Here is a 20,186-nt window from a genome sequence, read left to right as displayed (position 1 = left end):
AAAGGGCTTCAGTGTTTCTTGCATAAAAGCAGCTGCTACTTTTATTTATAATAAAAGAAAAGAAGAAGAGAAAAGAAAAGAAGAAGAGTTGGTTTTTATACCCTGATTTTCTCTATCTTTTTAAAGAGATTCAAATCAGCTTACAGTTGCCTTCCCTTCTTCTCCCCACATCAGACACTGTCACGGTTCATGCTGTTGATGTGACTAAGCCAGGGGTCAGCAAACTCATTAGTCAAAAGAGCCAAATATCAACAGTACAACGATTGAGATTTTTTTTGAGAGCCAAATTTCTTAAACTGCTTATTAACTTAATAAACTTTAATTAAAGTTTTAAGTCTTAATTAAACTATAGGTACACTGAATAAAACTTGATATCATACTTAATAGTGATCTTATTTATTGATAAAAATTAAATTGCAAGTCCCTGCCATTTCCCCCTCCCCGTCCGGAGTCCTTGTCTGGAGGCCTGGTCTACGGCCATAAAAGCCTATTGGTAGATCTGGCCTCCGGCTGAGTCCCATTGGGAGGCCAGGTCTACCCATAGGCTTTCTTGGCAGTAGACCTGGCCTCCGGAGGCCCATAGAAGCCAATTGGTAGACCTGGCCTCTGAAGGGGGACTTTTTCCCCTCCTCGGAGTCCAGGTCTACCGCCAAGAAAGCCAGTGGCCTCTGAGGAGGGAAAAAAGTAAGTAAGGTATCCCTAAAATTAAATCATGACAATGACTGACAAACACTTAATGTGAACAATGTGAGCAAATTTTTTTCTCTAGATTCACAGACGCAGTAAACACATGAGAACATAAGAAAGGCCGTGCTGGATCAGACCAAGGCCCTTCAAGTCCAGCAGTCTTCCCACAGTGGCCAACCAGGTGCCTCCAGGAAGCCCACCAGCAAGACCAGTGCAGCATCATTGTCCTGCCTGCGTTCCATAGCACCTGATATAATAGGCCTGCTCCTCTGATCCTGGAGAGAATAGGCATGCATCATGACTAGTATCCATTTTGATTAGTAGCCATGGATAGCCCTCTCCTCCATGAACAGGTCCACTCCCCTCTTAAAGCCCTCCAAGTTGGCAGCCATCACCACATCCTGGGGCAGGGAGTCCCACCATTTAACCACGCGTTGTGTAAAGAAATACTTCCTTTTATCAGTTTTGAATCTCCCACCCTCCAGCTTCAGCAGACAACCCTGAGTTGTACCATTATGTGTGTCCCAGGTCGGGGGGCCCACACCGTGCCCCGGGGCTTTCCCGCCACCTCCACTTACCAGATAAGCCCCTGCTGGCTCCAAAGTGTGCCTCTTCCCTACAGGGACCCGCAGGCCCAGAAGACGACGGGGGAACGGAGTCGGCGCCGCAGAAGATGGGGCGCCGCGGCCCAGCGCCGCGGCTGGGGACACACCGCCAAAGGAAGCCCGCCCAGCCCAACAGCTGATAGGTGGGTGGGGCGGGCCAGGAACTGCCAGGAGCCGCCCACCCAGTAATCACGTGGCTAGAGGGGAGGGGAGGCTTTAGCCTTCCAACCATTGAGGGCAAGGGAAAGGGGTACCCGCCATTCTCCACGGCGGGGGCGGGGAGAGACAGCGCGCCCGCTCACCTGCTCGCTCGCTCTCAGGCGCACCGGCTCCGCAGCCCGGCTGCCGGCGAGAGCAGACGCGAGAGCAGGGGCTCCGAACCAAGTTCGGAGAGCCGCAATCAACGGGCCAAAGAGCCGCACGTGGCTCGCCAGCCGCGGTTTGCCGACCCCTGGACTAGGCTCTTAGAAAAGACCACTTCCTGAGAAATTAATATATATTATCTTATTCAGCCAGTCATCAAAGCAAGACTCAATGATTTACTTACTTTTAAAAAGCAAGTCTTTTTCTTGAAGTGTGCCAAATAAATTTATAAACAATGGGTTTCATTTTACCATTTATTTCACTTTAAATATATATCTGTGAATATTAACATACCTTTAAAACATGTCATAAAGTATAAACATTATGATTCTTTTACATGTTCATTTATGCAAGCAGTTTCAAACAATCTTTATAAGCAATTTCTCTATTTAGGTTTTCCAACCTTAAACCTGTAATGCACTTCATCCAGGAATATATCAGTTACAGAAAACCTGTCAAAAGATGATTAAATGTAAGGAAAGAAAGATTTGATTAGTTAAGGCATCTCAAACTCAAATCATTCTTCAGCATCATAGCAATATCTTAGGACAAAAGACATGCTTTTACCTTGCCATGTTATCAACTTTAGAAAGAATTGAAAGGATCCCTATTCTTGTTTAGGATAACCTTTTTCAGTAAACCTTTTCTGTAAGAACATAGAATCTTTTCCAATGTTTCTATGTTCTTGCAATATCTTTTTCTGGTATATGCAAAGGTCAGAAAATCTCTGGTTTCTAGTTTCTATAAGAGCTGAAGTCCAAAAGCTCTTTAAGTATTTCATGTTAGATTATATTCAGGAAACATGTTCTGAAGTCTATGTATCAGATATATGTCTATGCAAAGCTGAAGTTAGAGCTATGCAAGACTATAGTCAATTGATAATTTGTAGCTATGTGTAGCTTTAATATTCAAGAGTTCTTACTTACAACTCTGTTTTTAGGTCTCTCTGATTATGCCAATCTTAGAGAGAACCTTTATATGTGAACCTACAGTTCTGTGTGAGAGCTCAACAGCTCCATGGATTAAGGTCCATGTATATACTATACTGTGTATGTACTATCTTTGTAACTGAGTGCAGAAGCGTCCCCTGCCCTTTGGGGAAACCTCTGGCTCATACCCTGAGAGATATCTCTGGTTGATTAGAGAGATCTCTAATAGTATCTAAGAATCATGTTTCTAATCTCTTCAGTTCTGTGACATGGGTTTCACAACTTCCTTGTTTCTTAAGGAAAGCCAAACTGGACTATTTAGATCTTTTAGTGAGAACTCATTAATCCTTGCAGGAATTAATGAGATGTCAGTGTTCCAAATATGGAATGATCCAATACTCTTAAGCCCACAGTAAGATTAGTAGGTATTCTAAGAGCCTCCATCCTTATGGAATAGTCTGCAAGCAGTCATTTCAGACATCAAGCCTTAGCATGTCATCTTGAAATGAATCTCCTTCAAGAGGAGTCTTTCCTATTATCACAAGAAGTCTTGTGAAATGTTAGAGTCCCATCTCATGTAAGAAATGGAAGGATAGAATGTCATAGCCAGACAACCAGCGTTGTCCTCTACCAATCATTCTTCCAGGTTTTACATCGTTGAGATGTGTGGAGAGAGTGAGGTCAGACAACCGAAGCCATCTTCCATCAAGTCTTTAACTTCTACATCTTCACACAAGAGATGAAGAGAGTGAGGCGAGATGACCAGTGTCATCCTCCACCAACTCTCTCAGGTTTTACATCTTTGAGATGTTGGGAGAGTGAGGCCAGACGACCAGTGTCATCCTCCACCAACTCTCCTCAGGTTTTACATCTTTGAGATGTGGGGAGAGTGAGGCCAGACGACCAGTGTCGTCCTCCACCAACTCTCCTAACTACTGGCTGTGCAGCTCTCCCTTATATTCACTCCAGTTCAGTGTTATCTGATATGTGGGTGCCCCTGCACCTGTGGAGTTTGGGGTAAAGCACCAGCAACCTTAAAGTGCTTGCCTTCTGCACCTGTGGAATAAAGAGTTATGATACTTAACAAGGCATTAATACTGCATCCTTGTAAGACCATATTTGGACATCCACATCCTCTGTGTCTATTTTACTAAACCATAAACTATTAGTTTTTAGCTTCACAAGTACTTTATATACTCAATTTTAACATCATTCTCTTCTCCCGCACAAGACGCATTTAATCCATTCATTTGTAAATCAATAATATAATGTTAACACCTTTAAATCATAAAACATAATGATATTCCTACATTGCATTACACAACCTTGCCTTGACTAGCCTTGCAGTTTAGAGGGTAGAACTTTATTACACCATTACATCATACAGCATCTGCACATTTCACAATCAGCAGTGTCATGAGGCATATCCCTCTTTCCCCCTCTTCTTATCTGTCCTTACTCCAAGACTTAGGGGAGAAAGACCCTCAGTTAGTGGAACATATTCCAAGACAGTAAGATAGCTGGCTTATGTCCTTGCAGCTGTACGTTTATCTTATCCAGGTCAGGGAGGCTTTTATTCTTAACATTTGAGCTCTGTATGAATGTCTGATAGGCAAACTTCGTATTTAATTCACTGTAGCCTATGACAACACCTTGTAAGGTAGGTGGGGCTGAAAGAGTTCGGACAGAACTGTGACTAACCTAAAGTCTCCCAGCAGGCTTCATGGTTAGGAGTGGAGAAACCAACCCAGTTCTCCAGATTAGAGTCCACCGCTCCTAACCACTACACCACAGTGACTTCTAAAATGTACATCAGAAAGTAGATGTGATTAGAGAAGACTTGGAGAAAAATCCAGATTGAACAATATTTGTTGTTAAAGTGTTTTCATGTGGATAGGTTTAAACAATAATTTTCAGCAAGCAATGCAATTATTAAGTGTATTCAACAATTCTGTGCCAGAGGATTGCGTCTTACTTTACAGGATGAATCAGAAAGTGTTCCTGAAAGTAACTCTATATCTTGGGAGTAGTTTGCACACATTTACTTGCTAGGAGGGTAAAAGTATACGGGCAATGAGAACTGTAATGCAGAACTATTTCTGTGATCTTAGGACTAATGAAACTGTCCTGCTTTTTCTTGCATGTTGATTGGATAAGCAGTTTCACCCAGATTCCTTCAACATATACAGTAAACCACTTCAGCTTGGTTCTGGTCAGTATGTGTAGTCCTGCTTCTTTACTTAGTAGGGTTTCCAGGCCAGGAACAACCTGGAAGTGACAATGGGTAGCTCTAGGAATCGCCGGAATCCACCCTTTCCTAGGGCTACCCATTGTCACTTCCGGGACATACAGCTGCCGAGGCTGGCAGCAGGTTTTTCTTTTCTTTTTCTCCCGCTGCTGCTCAGAGCGGCAGCAGGCGCCGTCAGTGGGAAGCCTTTCGCCATAGTGAGAGGCTTGGCAACCTTATCACTTAGGGCCTAACTATGCAATGCATTTTTCCTGGGCGTGACTCATGGGTCAGGTTGACAGAGGGTTTTCTGCTTCCCAGACACACGAAGGCCTGATTCAGATTAGGACAGCAGGGAGAAGAGTCGTAGACCTGCCCATATGTCATTTTCCCCCAACTGCAAGTAGGCCCAGGGAGCTGTTGTTTGCCTTACTGGGGAAACTTAATGTGTACTGAGGGAGTACACGTTAATGTGTACTGAGGGAGTACACAATTTAAAACAGGAGAAAAACAAAGAAATTAAAAAAGGGGGGAGAACCGAGCTTTTTCTGCTCTCAGCAGCCAGCACTGAAACGTTCAATCTCTACTGCAAGATGAGGTAGTAAAAGGTAAAAGAGAGATCTACAAAATTAAAAGAAGGTGCAATGTTGTTTTTTTAAAAAGGCAACCTCTATTTGGAGTGCCTTCTTTATTTTTCCGTTGCTGCTTCTTTTCATTTTAAAACTAGGGACATGGTTTACAACCATCCTGTGTCCTGCTAGAGAGTTACAATGTCAGCATGCACCAGAGGGCCCCACACCTACCTCTAGGCTTGCCAACCTCCAGGTGGTGGCTGGAGATAGCCTGCTATTACAACTGATCTCCAGCCAATAGAAATCAGTTCACCTGGAGAAAATGGCCATTTTGGCATTGAAGTCCCTCCCCTCCCCAAACCCCACCCTCCTCAGGTTCCACCCCAAACTCTCCAGGTATTTCCCAACCCGGAGCTGGCAACCCTACCTACCTCGGAGTTGTCCAAATGTGTACTGAGGGAGTACATGTTAAGAAAAATAATGGCTCCGTGGAGCCATTTCAGGTCAGGAAAAACATGTGTGGGAAGCGGAAGGCAGAAAGCTCCTTGTGCACCAAGTGGCCCTGATCTGAAGGGAGGCCCATGCGCATCTGGGAAACACTGACCTCCCAGACCATGGTTGTCAATCTAACCTGACATATCTGGGGAAAATATAGTGTAATGAAATGTAGTTCCATAGCCATGTCCAAATTTACAGTAGTTGCCGCTAGTCATCAGAGGCACAAGAAAGCAGCCAAGGGCACCCTAAAGAGCTTTTGCTGAGTGGCTGAGAAAGGAGGGTAGGCCAGGCAAGGCTGTGCTGGAGAGTGGCCTCTAGTTAGCACCTGCCTGAACTTACATCCTCTTACATGACTGGAAGCTACTAAAATGCCTAAATGAAAGCAAAATTAACTTCACGTTTGCTCTGAAGTTGTAGATCTAATATATCAAATATGATTTAGGGTTTGAATGAAACATGGTCCTTCAGCAGTGAGGTACTGAGGTGATTTAGTGGCATGCAGAAGTAAGGGGGGCTTTCAGTCTCCACCTACGATGCAGTGTCACTGTATTTTATTGTTTTAGGTGAGAGGAAACATTGAAAGCCGGCAGCATGGATCTACCTGCATGCAGGCTCAAAGGGTACGGTTTTGGGATAAGTCCAGATACTAGATGTGCTTGAATGGCTGGATCTGCAGGCTAACTGAAGTTAGGACACGCTCGAAGCATCAGCAGGTGTAAAAGGAAAACCTTCCAAAAAGTTTTTAAGCACTTTATAGATTCCTGTGGAACGCAGGCTTTACGAATAGTTTTAGGACGTGTTTAAGTTAATAGCATATTTTGCAGCATTTGATCTCTCAATTCAAGCTTTGAAACTGCTTAACTAACAGAAAGATGTGCTATAGAATTTTGAAGAGTATTTAAGTAATACTGAGAGTTTATCTAGAAAATGATATGGACAAACTTATTTTTAATACCTTGTGGCGGAGCCGCTGGTCAAGACGTGGATCTTCTGTACTTTCTGGGTTTTTCATTGTTTTGTGTCACTTTTTGTAGCGCGCGCGTGTGTGTAAAGTGCCTTCAAGTCGCAACCTACTTATGGCGACCCCTTTTGGGGTAAGAGACTAACAGACTAACATGGTAAGAGACTAACAGAGGTGGTTTGCCAGTGCCTTCCTCTGCACAGCAACGCTGGTATTCCTTGGTGGTCTCCCATCCAAATACTAACCAGGGCTGACCCTGCTTAGCTTCTGAGATCTGACGAGATCAGGCTAGCCTGGGCCATCCAGGTCAAGGCTTTTTTAGCATAGGCATGCCTAAAACTAATAATTAAAACCATAAAGTTGCATTTTGTAGACTATAGCAGGGATGTCTCAATCGTGTGGTAATTGGCCAGTTCTTAGTTACCTTTCAGCACATTGTAGGCACACACAAAAAAACCCTCCATGCACATCAATAGCCAATGTCTATAGGGCATAATGTGAAGTGAGTAAAATCTCAAAAGTCTAATGGGCTTGATACCGCTGACATGAGAGAATACTATGAAGTGTAAAAGCTTGCTTAATTTAAGTGGAGTTTGAGGCACAACACACCAGGAAACTTCGGCACAAGCTTGTTGCAGTGTACTAGCACAACATTTGTGGGCTCGCTGTAGTTCCTGTAGGAGAGATTCCTCATGGATTTTGTCCCAGGAAAATCATTATGATGAAAGAATGCTCTTTTTTAAAGCGCACTAAACCTGTCAAAATTACAGTAGTTGCTAATTTGAAGCTACCGTATATACTCGCGTATAAGCCGAGTTTTTCAGCCCAAAAAAAGGGCTGAAAAAAGCCAACTCGGCTTATACGCGGGTCAATACGGTAGGCGAGGGGAGGGGGGAGGAGGGATAGAGGGAGGGGGAACTTACTGCCGCTGCCGCCGCCATCCCGCACGCCTTCTCTGCGGCCTGGGAGAGGCCTGCAGGGCCTGCCTGAGTGCAGGCAGGCCCCGCCCCCCCCCGCCTTTTTTGAGGCCTGCAGGGCCTGCCTGCGCTCAGGCAGGGCCCCGCTGCCGCCTCCGGCCTGCGTGCCTTCCCTGCCGCCACCTCCAGCTGATCAGCGGGCCTCGTCCTCCCGGTGAGTAAGGGGTTCAGGGGCTCTTCTCCCTCCCCCCTAGGGTGGTGCTGGGGTCAGAGTGGATGTGGAGGGCCCGGGAGGGGGTGGCACTGGGGTCGGGGTGGGTCTGGAGGGCCCGGGAGGCCGGGCGGGAGGGCGACCTGGGGCAGGGGCATTGTGTAAGCCGACCCTCGGCTTATACACGGGTGCCTAATTTTTCCCCATTTTGGGGGTAAAATTAGGCACCTCGGCTTATACGCGGGTCGGCTTATACATGAGTATATACGGTACCTTTTTCACTCCAGGGAAAGGAAAACCATTTCAACGTAAATCTAAGCCCCCGAAGAAACGGGAAGAAAAGGAGCGAAGAGGAAAGGGAAAGCAGCAAGAGGATGAACTGAAAGATTCCTTAGCGGATGATGACAGTTCTTCAACGACCACAGAAACCTCCAACCCAGACACAGAAGCACTTCTGAAGGAGGTAGCAAGTTTTACAAAGGGGCATTGTTGAGAAGAGCACTAAAATGGACAGAAAGAGAAAATATGCATTTTGTCCAGTATCTCCACTGGATCCTGAGAAACGGTGCTGACAATTGCATTTAGTTGACCCCCTTTAGTGGTTCTGGGGTAGATCCGCAGTGGCCGGGAGCGGCGCAGCTCTGCCTCCTCCTCCTCAGAGGCTTCCTGGCCACCATGGAGAAAATAAAAGTATTTACTAAAAAAGAGAAATGGAAAGAAGGAGGAAATGTCCCATTGCAAAAGAAACAATGCTGCGCCACCCAAAAAAGGTAGCGCAGCCACACTGCAGCTCGAGGGGGTGCTCCCCAGGGTGAAAGGGGTTTGGAAGCTGACCAACGTCAGGTGCGCCCCTTATAACATCCCGTCCCCCCATGCGTGTGCCTGCTGCCTCTTCCAAGATTTTGCTCCCAGCATGGCTGTGTTGGCAGCAGAGGCCGGCACAGCTCCCAGGCACTGGCATATGTGCCATCCAGGACAGCATAAGTGCCCATTATCCTAGGTTAAACAGGCACTTATGCTGGTGCGTGGTCACACCAATTACTATGGAGCTTCCCCCCCTCCCTTCAGGATTGCATGGTTAGTGATGTGTGTGCTGTCAGTTCAGTAATAGGTTGCCTGAATGGTATAGTAGTGTACCATTTTACTAGTAGCATATTTAAAAGTTGTGAGGAAGTTTATGCTAAAATCTCTTGGGCTGCAGGTTTGTGGGCCTGTACCTTTGCCTGGTTTCTGCTAATTCTGTGCTTGAAATTTATCAGGCAAGGATGGTTTTATGAAATTCCTGACCTACCATTTTTGACTAAAAAATGGAAACTTGTACACTTAATATAAGTTTTTTGTACACACGAAGCTGCCTTCTACTGACTCAGAACCTCAGTCCATCAAAGTCAGCATTGTCTACTCAGACCGGCAGCAGCTCTCCAGGGTCTCAGGCAGGGGTCTTTCACATCACCTACTTGCCTAGTCCCTTTAACTGGAGATGCTGGGGATTGAACCTGGGACCTTCTGCACGCCAAGCAGATGGTCTACCACTGAGCCATGGCCCCTCCCCATTTGTATGCTAAATGTGTTCTAGGCCCCTAGTTAGTGATGCTCAAAATGAAATGGTGGCCTCAGTCAAGTTAGCATGGAACTCTCTGCTAGCTCTTTTACATTTTCTAAGCACCAAAGAAATTTAGAGTGCTTTATATGGAAAAGGAAACTGCATTTATAATATCTTAGCTTAGCATGCCAGCTAAGCGAAGACTTGAAGTCACAAGATTATTCCCTAACCATTAAGACTCAGGTTGTTGTTGTTTTTAGGTAATTTGATGGAGTAACTCTGTAGCAAACATTGTTGCTTTAACTGGGTTGCCTCCTTCCTTAGAATTCTGTTTTGCCATGCAACTTTTCATTCCCCATTCTTCTTGGGTTTTGGTTTGATTGCTTGTAGGAGCCAGAAAAGCAAAAGGGAAAACTGCCAGTGCCAGAAAAACAGGAAAATGAAATACTACAAGTAAAGCAGAAAAGCAAAAAATCCATGATCAAGAAAGAAGTTCCCGCCGATGTGAAATCCAAGTAAGCAAAATAATTCCACACCCAAATTTCCAGCCTCCTGAGCTAGACGTTCAATTCAATTCAATTACGGTCATTGACCAGCAAAGCAAATATTCAAAGGAATTAACATTGATTAAAAAGGTAAAATATAACAATATATCTGTTCGTAAGATATTCAAAGGAATGAGCTAGTTGTTAGGGTGAAGTGGCTGCCAGCAGGCAGACCTGAGATTGTCAGTCACCTTTAGGAAGTGTGCCACCCGTCTGTACTTCTATGTTAGCAGGACTCAGGGGAGTGAAATGGTACCACTTAAGTGCTGTAAAAAGGGATGGTTTGTATGAGCTGAAGATAAAGGAGATAGTTAATTATTGAGACGTATGCAGGAAAAGGAGATAGTTAATTATGGAGACGTATGCAGGATTATAGGAGGTCCTCTTTTTTCCCTGGTAGCTGAGAGAAAGAGATCTAAACCAGGCCCTTCTGTTTTTGCTTTGTTTGACACTCAAAGCTAAGGAAATCAGATTTGGAAGGCCGGGGCCTGCAGTTGATCTGCCCTGTGCTTGATATACTCAGGATGTTCTCCCAGTGGGTCAGATTGGCTATAAGGAATAACTCTGTCATATATCATTCATACCTTTATTCTAGTTCCTGTGAGATACCGTGTCTTCAGTCACTGGAAAGTAAACAGCACAAAAGCTTTTCAACCAAGCTGGCCGCTCAGCATATGTTAACAAATGGGTTCAAACCGAGAAACTTTCAGAAAGCGAAAGGTATGTTCTGGCAAGCCTGTTATTGACTGAGCCACAGTTCTGAAACTTTATTATTCTCAGTCCTTCTTTTCTGGCTTGGCTTGTAAGTCTGAAGAGCTCTTGCCCTTACTAACCTGTGTGGTGGGCGTGTTGTCTGTTTGTTCTCTGTAGCTATCAGTGCAAAGCTGACGGACAGCAGGCCGTCGTCGCTAGCAAAGTTTTTCTCCAGTGGCTCCGGTCAGGAGCTAGGAAACACCAGCAGCTCAGAAGGGGAAAAGGACTCTCCACCTCCAGAGTGGGACTCGGTGCCAATTCACAAAGCAGGCAGTTGTAAGTATTTGTAGTGTGCCCCCATTAAGGTGATTCAGCTTAGGAGCAATGAATAAAGGGTTTGATTTCTGTGGCAAAGGATTTTTTTAATTGTTCCTTGTTTTTTAACCCGGTCCTGAGCAGCCGAGGATTGTCACAGGTCCCCTGGCACAAAGCAAAAGACTTTAAAAATAATCTTTCTTCCCCCCCTTTCCCCCCCAGCTCTTTATCAAGAGATAGGGAACATGCAAAGGTTATCGTATTTGGGCATTGATTGGGTTGCTTCATATTCTGGGGGTGGGGAAACACATGAAACAGAAGAAACCCAAGTCCCACTGCCAGTCTTTCTGGAGAGTGGGGAGGGATATTGTCTGCAGACCCACCCACCCCATCAGCTGAGAAAATCTCCCTTGTGGCAAAAAATCTCTCTGAACAAGGGGTCCTTTTCTGGGTGGAGAGACAGTCCATGGGCTCTAGTTAGACTGATTGCCTAAAAGCAGACTTCCTCCTCTAGTGCTGGCCCAATATATCCTGGCCCAAAGCTTTGGTAAGGAAAGGGGGGCAGTATTTGCAGGCAAGAGGTGCCATGCCGGGCATCCCTGCTCAAGTTTCTGTAGGATTCCAGTTTTCGGTGTAGTGCAAACCAAACAGAATGTGCAGAAGCTAGAGACTTGAGTAGGATTAGGCGGCTCAAGAACTTTTTAAAAAATGCTGTCAGTTCAACCAGTTTAAATAATAGACTGAAAAGACAAAGAGGTTAGGGGCGGGCTGTTATCTAAAAGTGAGCTAGCATTATAGCCATGGGTTTTTTTGTTCCTGAAATTCCCTTTTGAATTGAAGCACACTGGGCTATTAAAAAAAATGTTGTGTAGGATTTTTCTTTATTGTTATTATTTTATACAGGTTGAGCCTTTTCCTGCTACATACAGGAACTTCCTAGTTTAGCAGTCAGAGTATTGAAATTTGCACTTGTCTCCTAACACCACGTTTGAAAGATGGTGTGCTGCTCAGTTCTGTGTTCTCACAGTGGCATCAGAATAAATCTTTTTCAGGAAACGCAATGTAACCACATAAGATTGGTCTTGTGCATTGAAGCCAATCAAAGGACTAAAATATCACTCTGGTTCTAATTTCTCAGCTACTGACAGCCTTTATAAGCTGTCCCTGCAAACCCTCAGTGCAGATGCTTTCTTGAAACAACGACAGACCTCACCAACGCCTGCCTCTCCATCTCCACCCCCTGCATCATTGGCCTTTGTGCCACGGAGCACTTACAGCAGTATTGTGAACAATTGCAGGTAAGTTCAGGAGGCTGCTGTGCTAACAAAGGTCAGATTCCTCAGGCAAGACACTTGTCACTGTTTCTGCCATTACTAAAAAAAAATTGCATTTTGGACTCTTCTTTAAATTCTTTAAATTTGTTGTTATTGCCCTGCCTTCCCCACACTTCACAGTAAAGCACTGTATGAGGATTCCTGTGGGATGGGTGCATGAGGCCAAAGAGGGTCGCTCTATATTCTTTGACCACTCCACATTCTTTGATCACAGCCTGCCACACTTTCTTTTGGCTGCATTGAAGTGCAACTGCTTATTGAGAGTTCATAGCTCTAACAAGTTACATGGACTCCCTCTTTGTTTGTTGTATTGCTTATGTGGTGCTTTGGTGGGAATGTATATTGGCAGATTAGAGCCAAGTTGTTAAATGAGCTGTTGCGTTGTTGTTTCTTTGCTACTCTAGCTGTAGCAAGTGAAAACTCTGTTTGCACAGCTCTATCTGCCACAGCCGGCACTGGGACCCCCAGTGCACATGGGGACTCAAGATCTCAGTGCTGAGCTTTATGCAGTTTATGCAGAGAGCCAGCGTGGTGTGGTGATTTGGAGCAGTGGACCCTGATCTGGAGAACCGGATTTGATTTCCCACTCCTCCACATGAGTGGCGGAGGCTAACCTGGTGAACTGGGTTGGTTTCCCCACTTCTACACATAAAGCCAGCTGAGTGACCTTGGGCTAGTCACAGCTCTCTTAGCGCTCTCTCGGCTCCACCTGCCTCACAGGGTGTCTGTTGTGGGGAGAGGAAGGGGAAATGATTGTAAGCCAGTTTGATTCTTAAGTGGAAGAGAAAGGCGGCATATAAAAACCAATTCTTCTTCTTTTACAAAATACCCCTGGTAAGCAGAATTTGCAAGATTTCGCCTTTTTTTTTTTAATGAACTCTTTCAACTCAAAAGCTCTACTGTGACCAAAGAAAAGATACAGTTTCAGTAGAACTTAGAAGGGTGTTTGTGCGGCTGGCCAAAGGTTGATATCTGAACCTTTGCCTAAGGATAAGTCTTAATATGACAATAGAGAAATCGGCTAAAGGCAACAGTAAGTATGAGCTATGAAGATAATTATTTCAGGAAAAGGGTAAGATTCTTCTCGATAATGCTTCTGAATTCAAAAAGGAGAAGGGAGAATTTAATTCTTAGTAATCTGGTTGCTCGCCACCTCAGGACAATTGAAGGCAGACTTCCAAAAGAGAACTGAAACTTCTTGACTGAGGGAAGGGACATCCCATCCAAGTTCTTTCCCCTGCTTTTTGCAGAAGGAGAAATACTAGCTATCCTGCATACACTTCTCAGGTCTGCCTTGGATCAAACCGAGTCTTGGAACTGGATGTTTTCCTATTTAACAATGAAAAGAAAAATAATTTATAGGGCAGTCTTCCTATCACAGACCTCAGAACAGGCAAGGGTTGTGACTGGCACTACAATGGGTATGCTCTGGAACCTGGTATATGGGTGGTTTACGTGTGTGTGTGCTGAGCAGGGCCTATGCTTGTGGCCAGCAGCTGTAACAGAGAATACTGCCTTAAAATTAAGTGTCCCCTGCTGTCGGAGATAACCAAATCCATGCTGGAGAGCCATTGTGGTGTAGTGGTTAAGAGCAATGGTTTGGAGCGGTGGACTCTGACCTTGGGAACTGGGTTTGATTCCCCACTCCTGCATATGAAGCCAGCTAGGTGACCTTGGGCTAGTCACAGCTCTCTCAGCCCCACCTCCCTCACAGGGTGTCTGTTGTGGGGAGGGGAAGGGAAGGTGATTGTAAGCCAGTTCGATTCTTCCTTAAGTGGTAGAGGAAGTTGGCATATAAAAAACAACTCTTCTTCTTCTAAAACATAATTTAAGAAAGGTACATGTAAGCTTTACAAAACCATGGTCCCTTTGTTTGTTTTTGTCCTAGTGAACCAAAAAGCAATTTGCTCAGTGGTGCCAAACATAAGGTGGCAAAGTCAGCCTCACTACCTGGCAGGAATGGAAACCCTACCTTTGCTGCTGTAGCTGCTGGTTATGACAAGAGTCCAGGTAACACACTCTTGAACGCTGTTGCTGTCCTAGAGAATAATCATGACATTGATTCTTGTTTTGCTCAATTTAAATTCATTTTTACAGGTGGTAGTGGCCTAGCAAAGCCTTCGCCGCTTAAAACTGAGGCTTCTGGCGGTGTGAGTATGTCACATACAGCTGTTGACAGCGATGGCTCGGACAGGTAATTTAGACTACTCCGTCTAAAATAGGAAGCACTATTAACCAGTGTATGAGTAAACACTGCTTCCCCCCACCCTGAGTAGAATGTGGCAGTTAAAACCCTACCCCGTGTTTGTAAATAGCCCTGATCCATGTGTTATCCGTTTTTTGTTTTAAACTGGTGTAAAGATGCTAAATTTGGGAGGTGGGTTGTTTATCAAAGTATTGTATGTTTGCAGTTTGGCAGCACAAGGTACATTATTTCTTATGCTCACGTGACACAAAAAGGGAGAACCATAATTTTGTTTTGTTGTAATCAAGAGGAATTCATTCACTTCACTATGGCTGTGGACGTTGGCTGTAAACCTGTCAGTTCTTTCTCGTATATCAGTTCCGCTGGCCCAGATATAATTTATTTTACTCACAGCTGCCATGGTTTTAAAATTGTTTGCATTTCCAAACATTTGATTCTGTTATGTTTGGTTGGATATTGGCGGTAGCCGCACTGAAGTGACCTTAATAACAAAAACATTTCTCTCTCCTACTTAGTTCTGGTTTGTGGAGTCCTATAAGTAATCCTGGTAGCCCAGATTTCACACCCCTCAACTCATTCTCGGCATTTGGAAATTCTTTTAATTTAACTGGAGGTAAGTAGTATGCTGTAGAGTAAAAAAACTGTGAAATAACCTTAGCATTTAATGACTGGAAAAGTAGTTCTTAATATTTCTTGCATGAATAGTTGTTAACAAATACTGGGTCAATTCAAGGGCTGTTTCCTGTGGTGGGAGGTAACCTATGATTTCTGCCTCCCCTCACTGTGTGTTTACACTCTCTCTCTCTCTCTCTCTCTCTCTCTCTCTCTGTCCTACACAATGCCTTGCCGTCCCAGGAGCAGCGTTTTTGAAAGCTCAGTGGGCCATGGAGTGGGGGCAAGGAGGCAGGAAAGGTCTGTTCTGCTGGTGGACATTCCTTCCACTGATGGGAACACTACCTCTGTGTTCAAGCCATTCTATCTTGGTGTTTCCAATCTTTACATTTTTAGATTTTTCTCACCCTTTTTAAAGGGCTTGGGTTAAGTCACAGTCTTAGGGTTTAATCAGGAGATTAATCCACTAAATGTTTGGTTGGAACCAGTTTTAAAGAGTGCGGCTGAGAGTTAGGGAATACAATAAAATATTAAAAGATGTCTCATTATAATGATAACATGACAGTTTTCAGTTTTAACTGTTTTAGTATTTCAGTGATTTGGATGATACATGTAATAGTTAGTTTTTCATTTACTATTTTGTATCTGTATCTTACTGTTATTCAAAAAAGTTGTAGATTACCCTTGATGTCCATTTGGTAGAAAGTCAGATGAACCGGATAGATCTGTTTTATTTAAAGTTTTTTTTTAAAGGGTAGATGAACTAAAATGTCTTCTAACACTGAACACGGCCAGTCCTCATCTGGTGACAGTGACCATGACCTTGCTCAATAGGGCCATCCGATACAAGTCATGGTTGAGAGGTGGATTTTAAACCCACAGGCCAAGCACAACGCTGTAATTACTGCATCACACTAGGCCAAATGACTGTTTGGGGAGAAGCTGTTCAGATCACTCTGTGGTTATTGAAAGAAACCAAATATAGGAATTTCAGCTAGCAGTGTATGTCTCAGTTTTGGCAGACAATAGCAAAAGGGGGGGACTTAGCTGTCTCACAGTGTTCAAGCAGGTTCTTGAGGGAAGAGCTTGGAAGCAAATGGCCTATGGAGAAAGATAAGAGTTTAGATTGGTGACCTGAAGAAGTAGAGGGGTACGGTTAAGAAGCAGTCAAATTGAGTCAGTCTGTGGAAAGGAAAGAATGAAGGGCCGTGTGCCTGCCTTCTACTTTTAAATCCATTAGAGTCTTGTGCTGGCAAGAATTGGCAATCTAGTCTGTGCTGAATAGGCATCTCTTGTATAGGCAGTATAACTTCATTTAGGTATGAAATATACAAGAGCCTTTTCTCTTCTGTGTAAATGGACCCCCCCCTTGATATAGAACTAAAAGCAGGACTTGGATGGCTTTCTGCTCTGAAACAATACGGCACACACTCGTGCAATGTTGTGCTAGTGATTTAGAGCGGGCTAGAGCTTTCTGCCAAAAATTGCAATGACGTCTACTTTAGTAACAAAAAGCTTGCCTTCAAAACTGCCTATCCAACTAAAATGTAGGTATATTTAGCAGGGAGGGTTGGAGGAGTGCTCCGACGCTTTGGTTTTTGTATTTTTATGGAGACATTTTGTGGGGAAATAAAAAGCTTATTCCAGCATAAAAACTGTTTTCACAACCATTACTCTAGTATTCTCTTGGATATTGATAGTCATTGCCTCCTGCAATACGGTAATAGATAGAAGCAATAAAAATAGAGGAACTTGCTGATTGCAGAACACGTTGTCTTCAAAGATGAATGCTTCCATTTAAATTGTTATAGGAAATTAAATCTCTTGGCAAACAACTATAGATGAGACAAGAATGGTCTCAAATAAGAGAGCAGATAACGTTTATTTAGCAACTGTTAGAAAGTTCATGGACTGCCAAAAAAAACAAATCAGTGGGTTATAGATCAAATCAAGCCTGAACTGACCCTAGAAGCTAAAATGACTAAACTGAGGCTATCGTATTTTGGTCACGTCATGAGACGACAAGAGTCACTGGAAAAGACAGTCATGCTAGGAAAAGTTGAGGGCAGCAGGAAAAGAGGAAGACCCAACAAGAGATGGATTGACTCAATAAAGGAAGCCACAGCCTTCGATTTGCAAGATCTGAACAAGGCTGTCAAAGATAGGACATTTTGGAGGACTTTCATTCATAGGGTCGCCATGAGTCGGAAGCGACTTGACGGCACTTAACACACACACACACACACACACACACAGAAAGTTCAGAGTCCGTCCTAACCATTAAGTCTTGTGGCATCTTAAATTATTAATTAAAAACAAAGAAACTCAACACATCTTGTTAGTCTTTAAGGTGCTGCAAGGCTCTTTGTTTTAGTTTCAACAGACTGCTAGCCCTGTAGAATTTATTACATCTTTGAGTTCGCTAGCACTGGCCCCACATTTTTTTTAAAAAGCTTTATTAGGAAGCTAATATTGAAAGCAATCTGTCAAATTAGAATTGTTCTTCAAATGTGTGTTTCAAAGCCCAAAAAAGGTTGACCTAACTAACCATCTAACATTACAGTTCTTCATAAAGGAAGAAGCAAACCCTGTATGATTCAGTGGGACTGTTGCATGCGTGGCCCTTTTTAACTTGGATGTAGTAAAGGCTTCATCTTTCCTTTGACTGGAGATCAACAATGCTTATGAAACTGTTCCTGTTCACACACACTTGTCTGCCGAAAATCACATACAATCTGTTCCGCTTTTGAAGTCTTTCCCTTCCGTGTGTTATGTCAATATAATGCTGTTGCTTTTATCTATAGGAAATCTTGTTTCATGATACTGCATCATGAATGTTTCTTCTTCCTATCCCCCCTCCCCATGCAGAAGTTTTCAGTAAACTTGGGTTGTCCCAATCAGTTTATGGTCAGGATGTTCAGCGAAACTGGAGTGAGTTTAGTACTGTTCCTTCCTCCATCTGGGACTCTTCAGCTACAGTCAGGGCACCTTCCTGGCCCTCAAGTTCTGGATCCCCAACTCATACAACTTCAGTAAGTATATTTCACATCTCCAGCTTATTCATTCTTTGCTCATATGACTGAAGAAACACAGAGATGCACTCTGAACCGCTGGTCTAAATATGGCTTCAGTTGAAGGTGGGGGAGGGAATAGGCTGCACAGATTTCTTTGGATTGTGGCTAAATGAGTAGTGTGTCTGAAAAACATTTTGACAAGGTTTTCATTTTAACTGAATTCTGCATACAAGTTCTTCTGGTATCTTGAATGTAGCTATTTACACATTTTGGGTAGCGATGCATTGATTTGCCCAATGCTTTCAGTTTTTGTCCATAGCTAAGGTGTGTCTGAAACCCCAGGTTTTCTAGCTGTACACTCTAGTCCCCTCTGGTGATGTGCTCAATCTGTTGTTTATCACAGTACTGTCTCACTTGTCTCTTTAACCCATCCTTCTCAATGAAGCTGCCTTATATATATCAGGTATATCAAGGTATACTTGATCAAGGCTGTTAGTCATAAGACATTTGGAGGACATTACTTCATAGGGTCACCAAAAGTTGAAAGTGACAGCACATAAAACAGATATCAAGGTTTATTGATATATCTACTCTGATGGGCAGCAGCTTGCCAAGTTCCCGGGCAGAGGTCATCCACATCGCCTGCTAACTGGTCATTTATTTTAACTGGAGATGGAGGGGATTGAACCTGGGACCTTCTACATGCAAAACAGTAGCTCTAGCACCTAGCTATGGCCCCACTCCTCAGTGTAGCCCAATGATCTGTGTGCTGATAATGAAAGTTAAATTGCAGCCTGTTTATGCACACAGGAGATCTTTACTGTCTGTTCCTTCACAATCTTATAGTTGTTCAAAACAAAAATCCTCTTCCCATTGTCTGTTGATAATGTCCCCAGTTAATGTATCTGCTAGTGGGTCTTGCAGCAAAATAATTAGCGTTCAGTTGTTCTTCCCCGTTGTTCAGGTCTGCATTCACCTCTGCAGCTACTTTTCTAGGTAGAACATTCTTGGCCCGTTCTGTTGTAACATGGCATTCTGGGAATTGTAAGTGAAGCTATGGTAAATCTGTGGGCTCCACCCATCCAAGCAGCCATTTTTTATTTATTTTGTAAGCAACAATAATGTAGGTTAATGTCCAGTACATTGAAGGATTGGATTATCTGTGTGTTCTTTCAGTACCAGAGTAACTTACAGCTGTAAACTGATGTTCAAGGTGAAACCATGATGCAGGAGTCAAAACACACAGTCGTGTGTGTCCTGATGGGTTTACATTAATTCCCCTCCCCCCTTTGTCTCTTTTTATAATACAGTCTATCCTTGGCAATCCAAATGGCCTGTGGTCTACTAGCACCACTCCATTCAGCAGTTCCATCTGGTCAAGTAACCTGAACAGCACCCTTCCTTTCAACACTCCTGCTAATACATTGCCAAATATTGATCTTGGGAGTGAAAATTCACCTCCTGCTGCCCCAGCAGCTAGCAATCCTGAAGACTTGGGACAGGCATATAACCCTTGGCGAATATGGAGCCCTGCAATTGGAAGAAGAAGCTCAGATCCTTGGTCTAATATACATTATCCACATGAAAATGGTAATTAAGGAAAGCAAAGGGACTCTTGTCCAGATCTGATCATGGTAAATTTTGTAATATGCCAACTCCAGGAATAAAATTCAAAAGCGGTTTGCTACATTCCCCTTCCCCAAACTCCGTTACAAGCTTGTAATACATTCATCTCATGCTCCCTTTAAAGTTTATCTTGCAATTATGGTAGTGTGAGATTGCTGATCTGCTTGTGAAAAATTGAATGGATTCATCTGAGGCCACTGAGTCTTGTTTCTTTACCATCTGCCCTTTAATTTTTTTAAAAAAAACCTGGTTAAGACCCACAATGCAGTGATTTTAACTACCATGCTTGGTTTTTAATTTTTGTTTTCAGTATTATGCTCCAAAACAT

At 43.6% G+C, this 20,186-nt stretch overlaps 1 protein-coding gene across 2 annotated transcripts in view; it reads left to right on the top strand.

Moving 5' to 3' along the window:
• Positions 1 to 19,914, top strand: part of TMEM131 (transmembrane protein 131) — a 117,421-nt gene extending 97,507 nt beyond the window's left edge. For both annotated transcript variants that reach the window (XM_056861747.1, XM_056861748.1), the window contains 10 exons: positions 8,258 to 8,433; positions 9,904 to 10,028; positions 10,654 to 10,778; positions 10,929 to 11,087; positions 12,205 to 12,364; positions 14,289 to 14,410; positions 14,498 to 14,594; positions 15,122 to 15,219; positions 18,087 to 18,250; positions 19,543 to 19,914. In XM_056861747.1, the coding sequence (XP_056717725.1) occupies positions 8,258 to 8,433; positions 9,904 to 10,028; positions 10,654 to 10,778; positions 10,929 to 11,087; positions 12,205 to 12,364; positions 14,289 to 14,410; positions 14,498 to 14,594; positions 15,122 to 15,219; positions 18,087 to 18,250; positions 19,543 to 19,830 (1,514 nt within the window). In that variant the 3' untranslated portion in view covers positions 19,831 to 19,914. The remainder of the gene's footprint in view (positions 1 to 8,257; positions 8,434 to 9,903; positions 10,029 to 10,653; positions 10,779 to 10,928; positions 11,088 to 12,204; positions 12,365 to 14,288; positions 14,411 to 14,497; positions 14,595 to 15,121; positions 15,220 to 18,086; positions 18,251 to 19,542) is intronic.
• Positions 19,915 to 20,186: the final 272 nt, after the last annotated feature.

The sequence above is a fragment of the Euleptes europaea genome, chromosome 16, assembly GCF_029931775.1.
Source record: "Euleptes europaea isolate rEulEur1 chromosome 16, rEulEur1.hap1, whole genome shotgun sequence".
Taxonomy (NCBI): domain Eukaryota; kingdom Metazoa; phylum Chordata; class Lepidosauria; order Squamata; family Sphaerodactylidae; genus Euleptes; species Euleptes europaea.
Note: the sequence above shows the minus strand (reverse complement) of the source record. Positions and strands in the feature narration are given on the sequence as shown.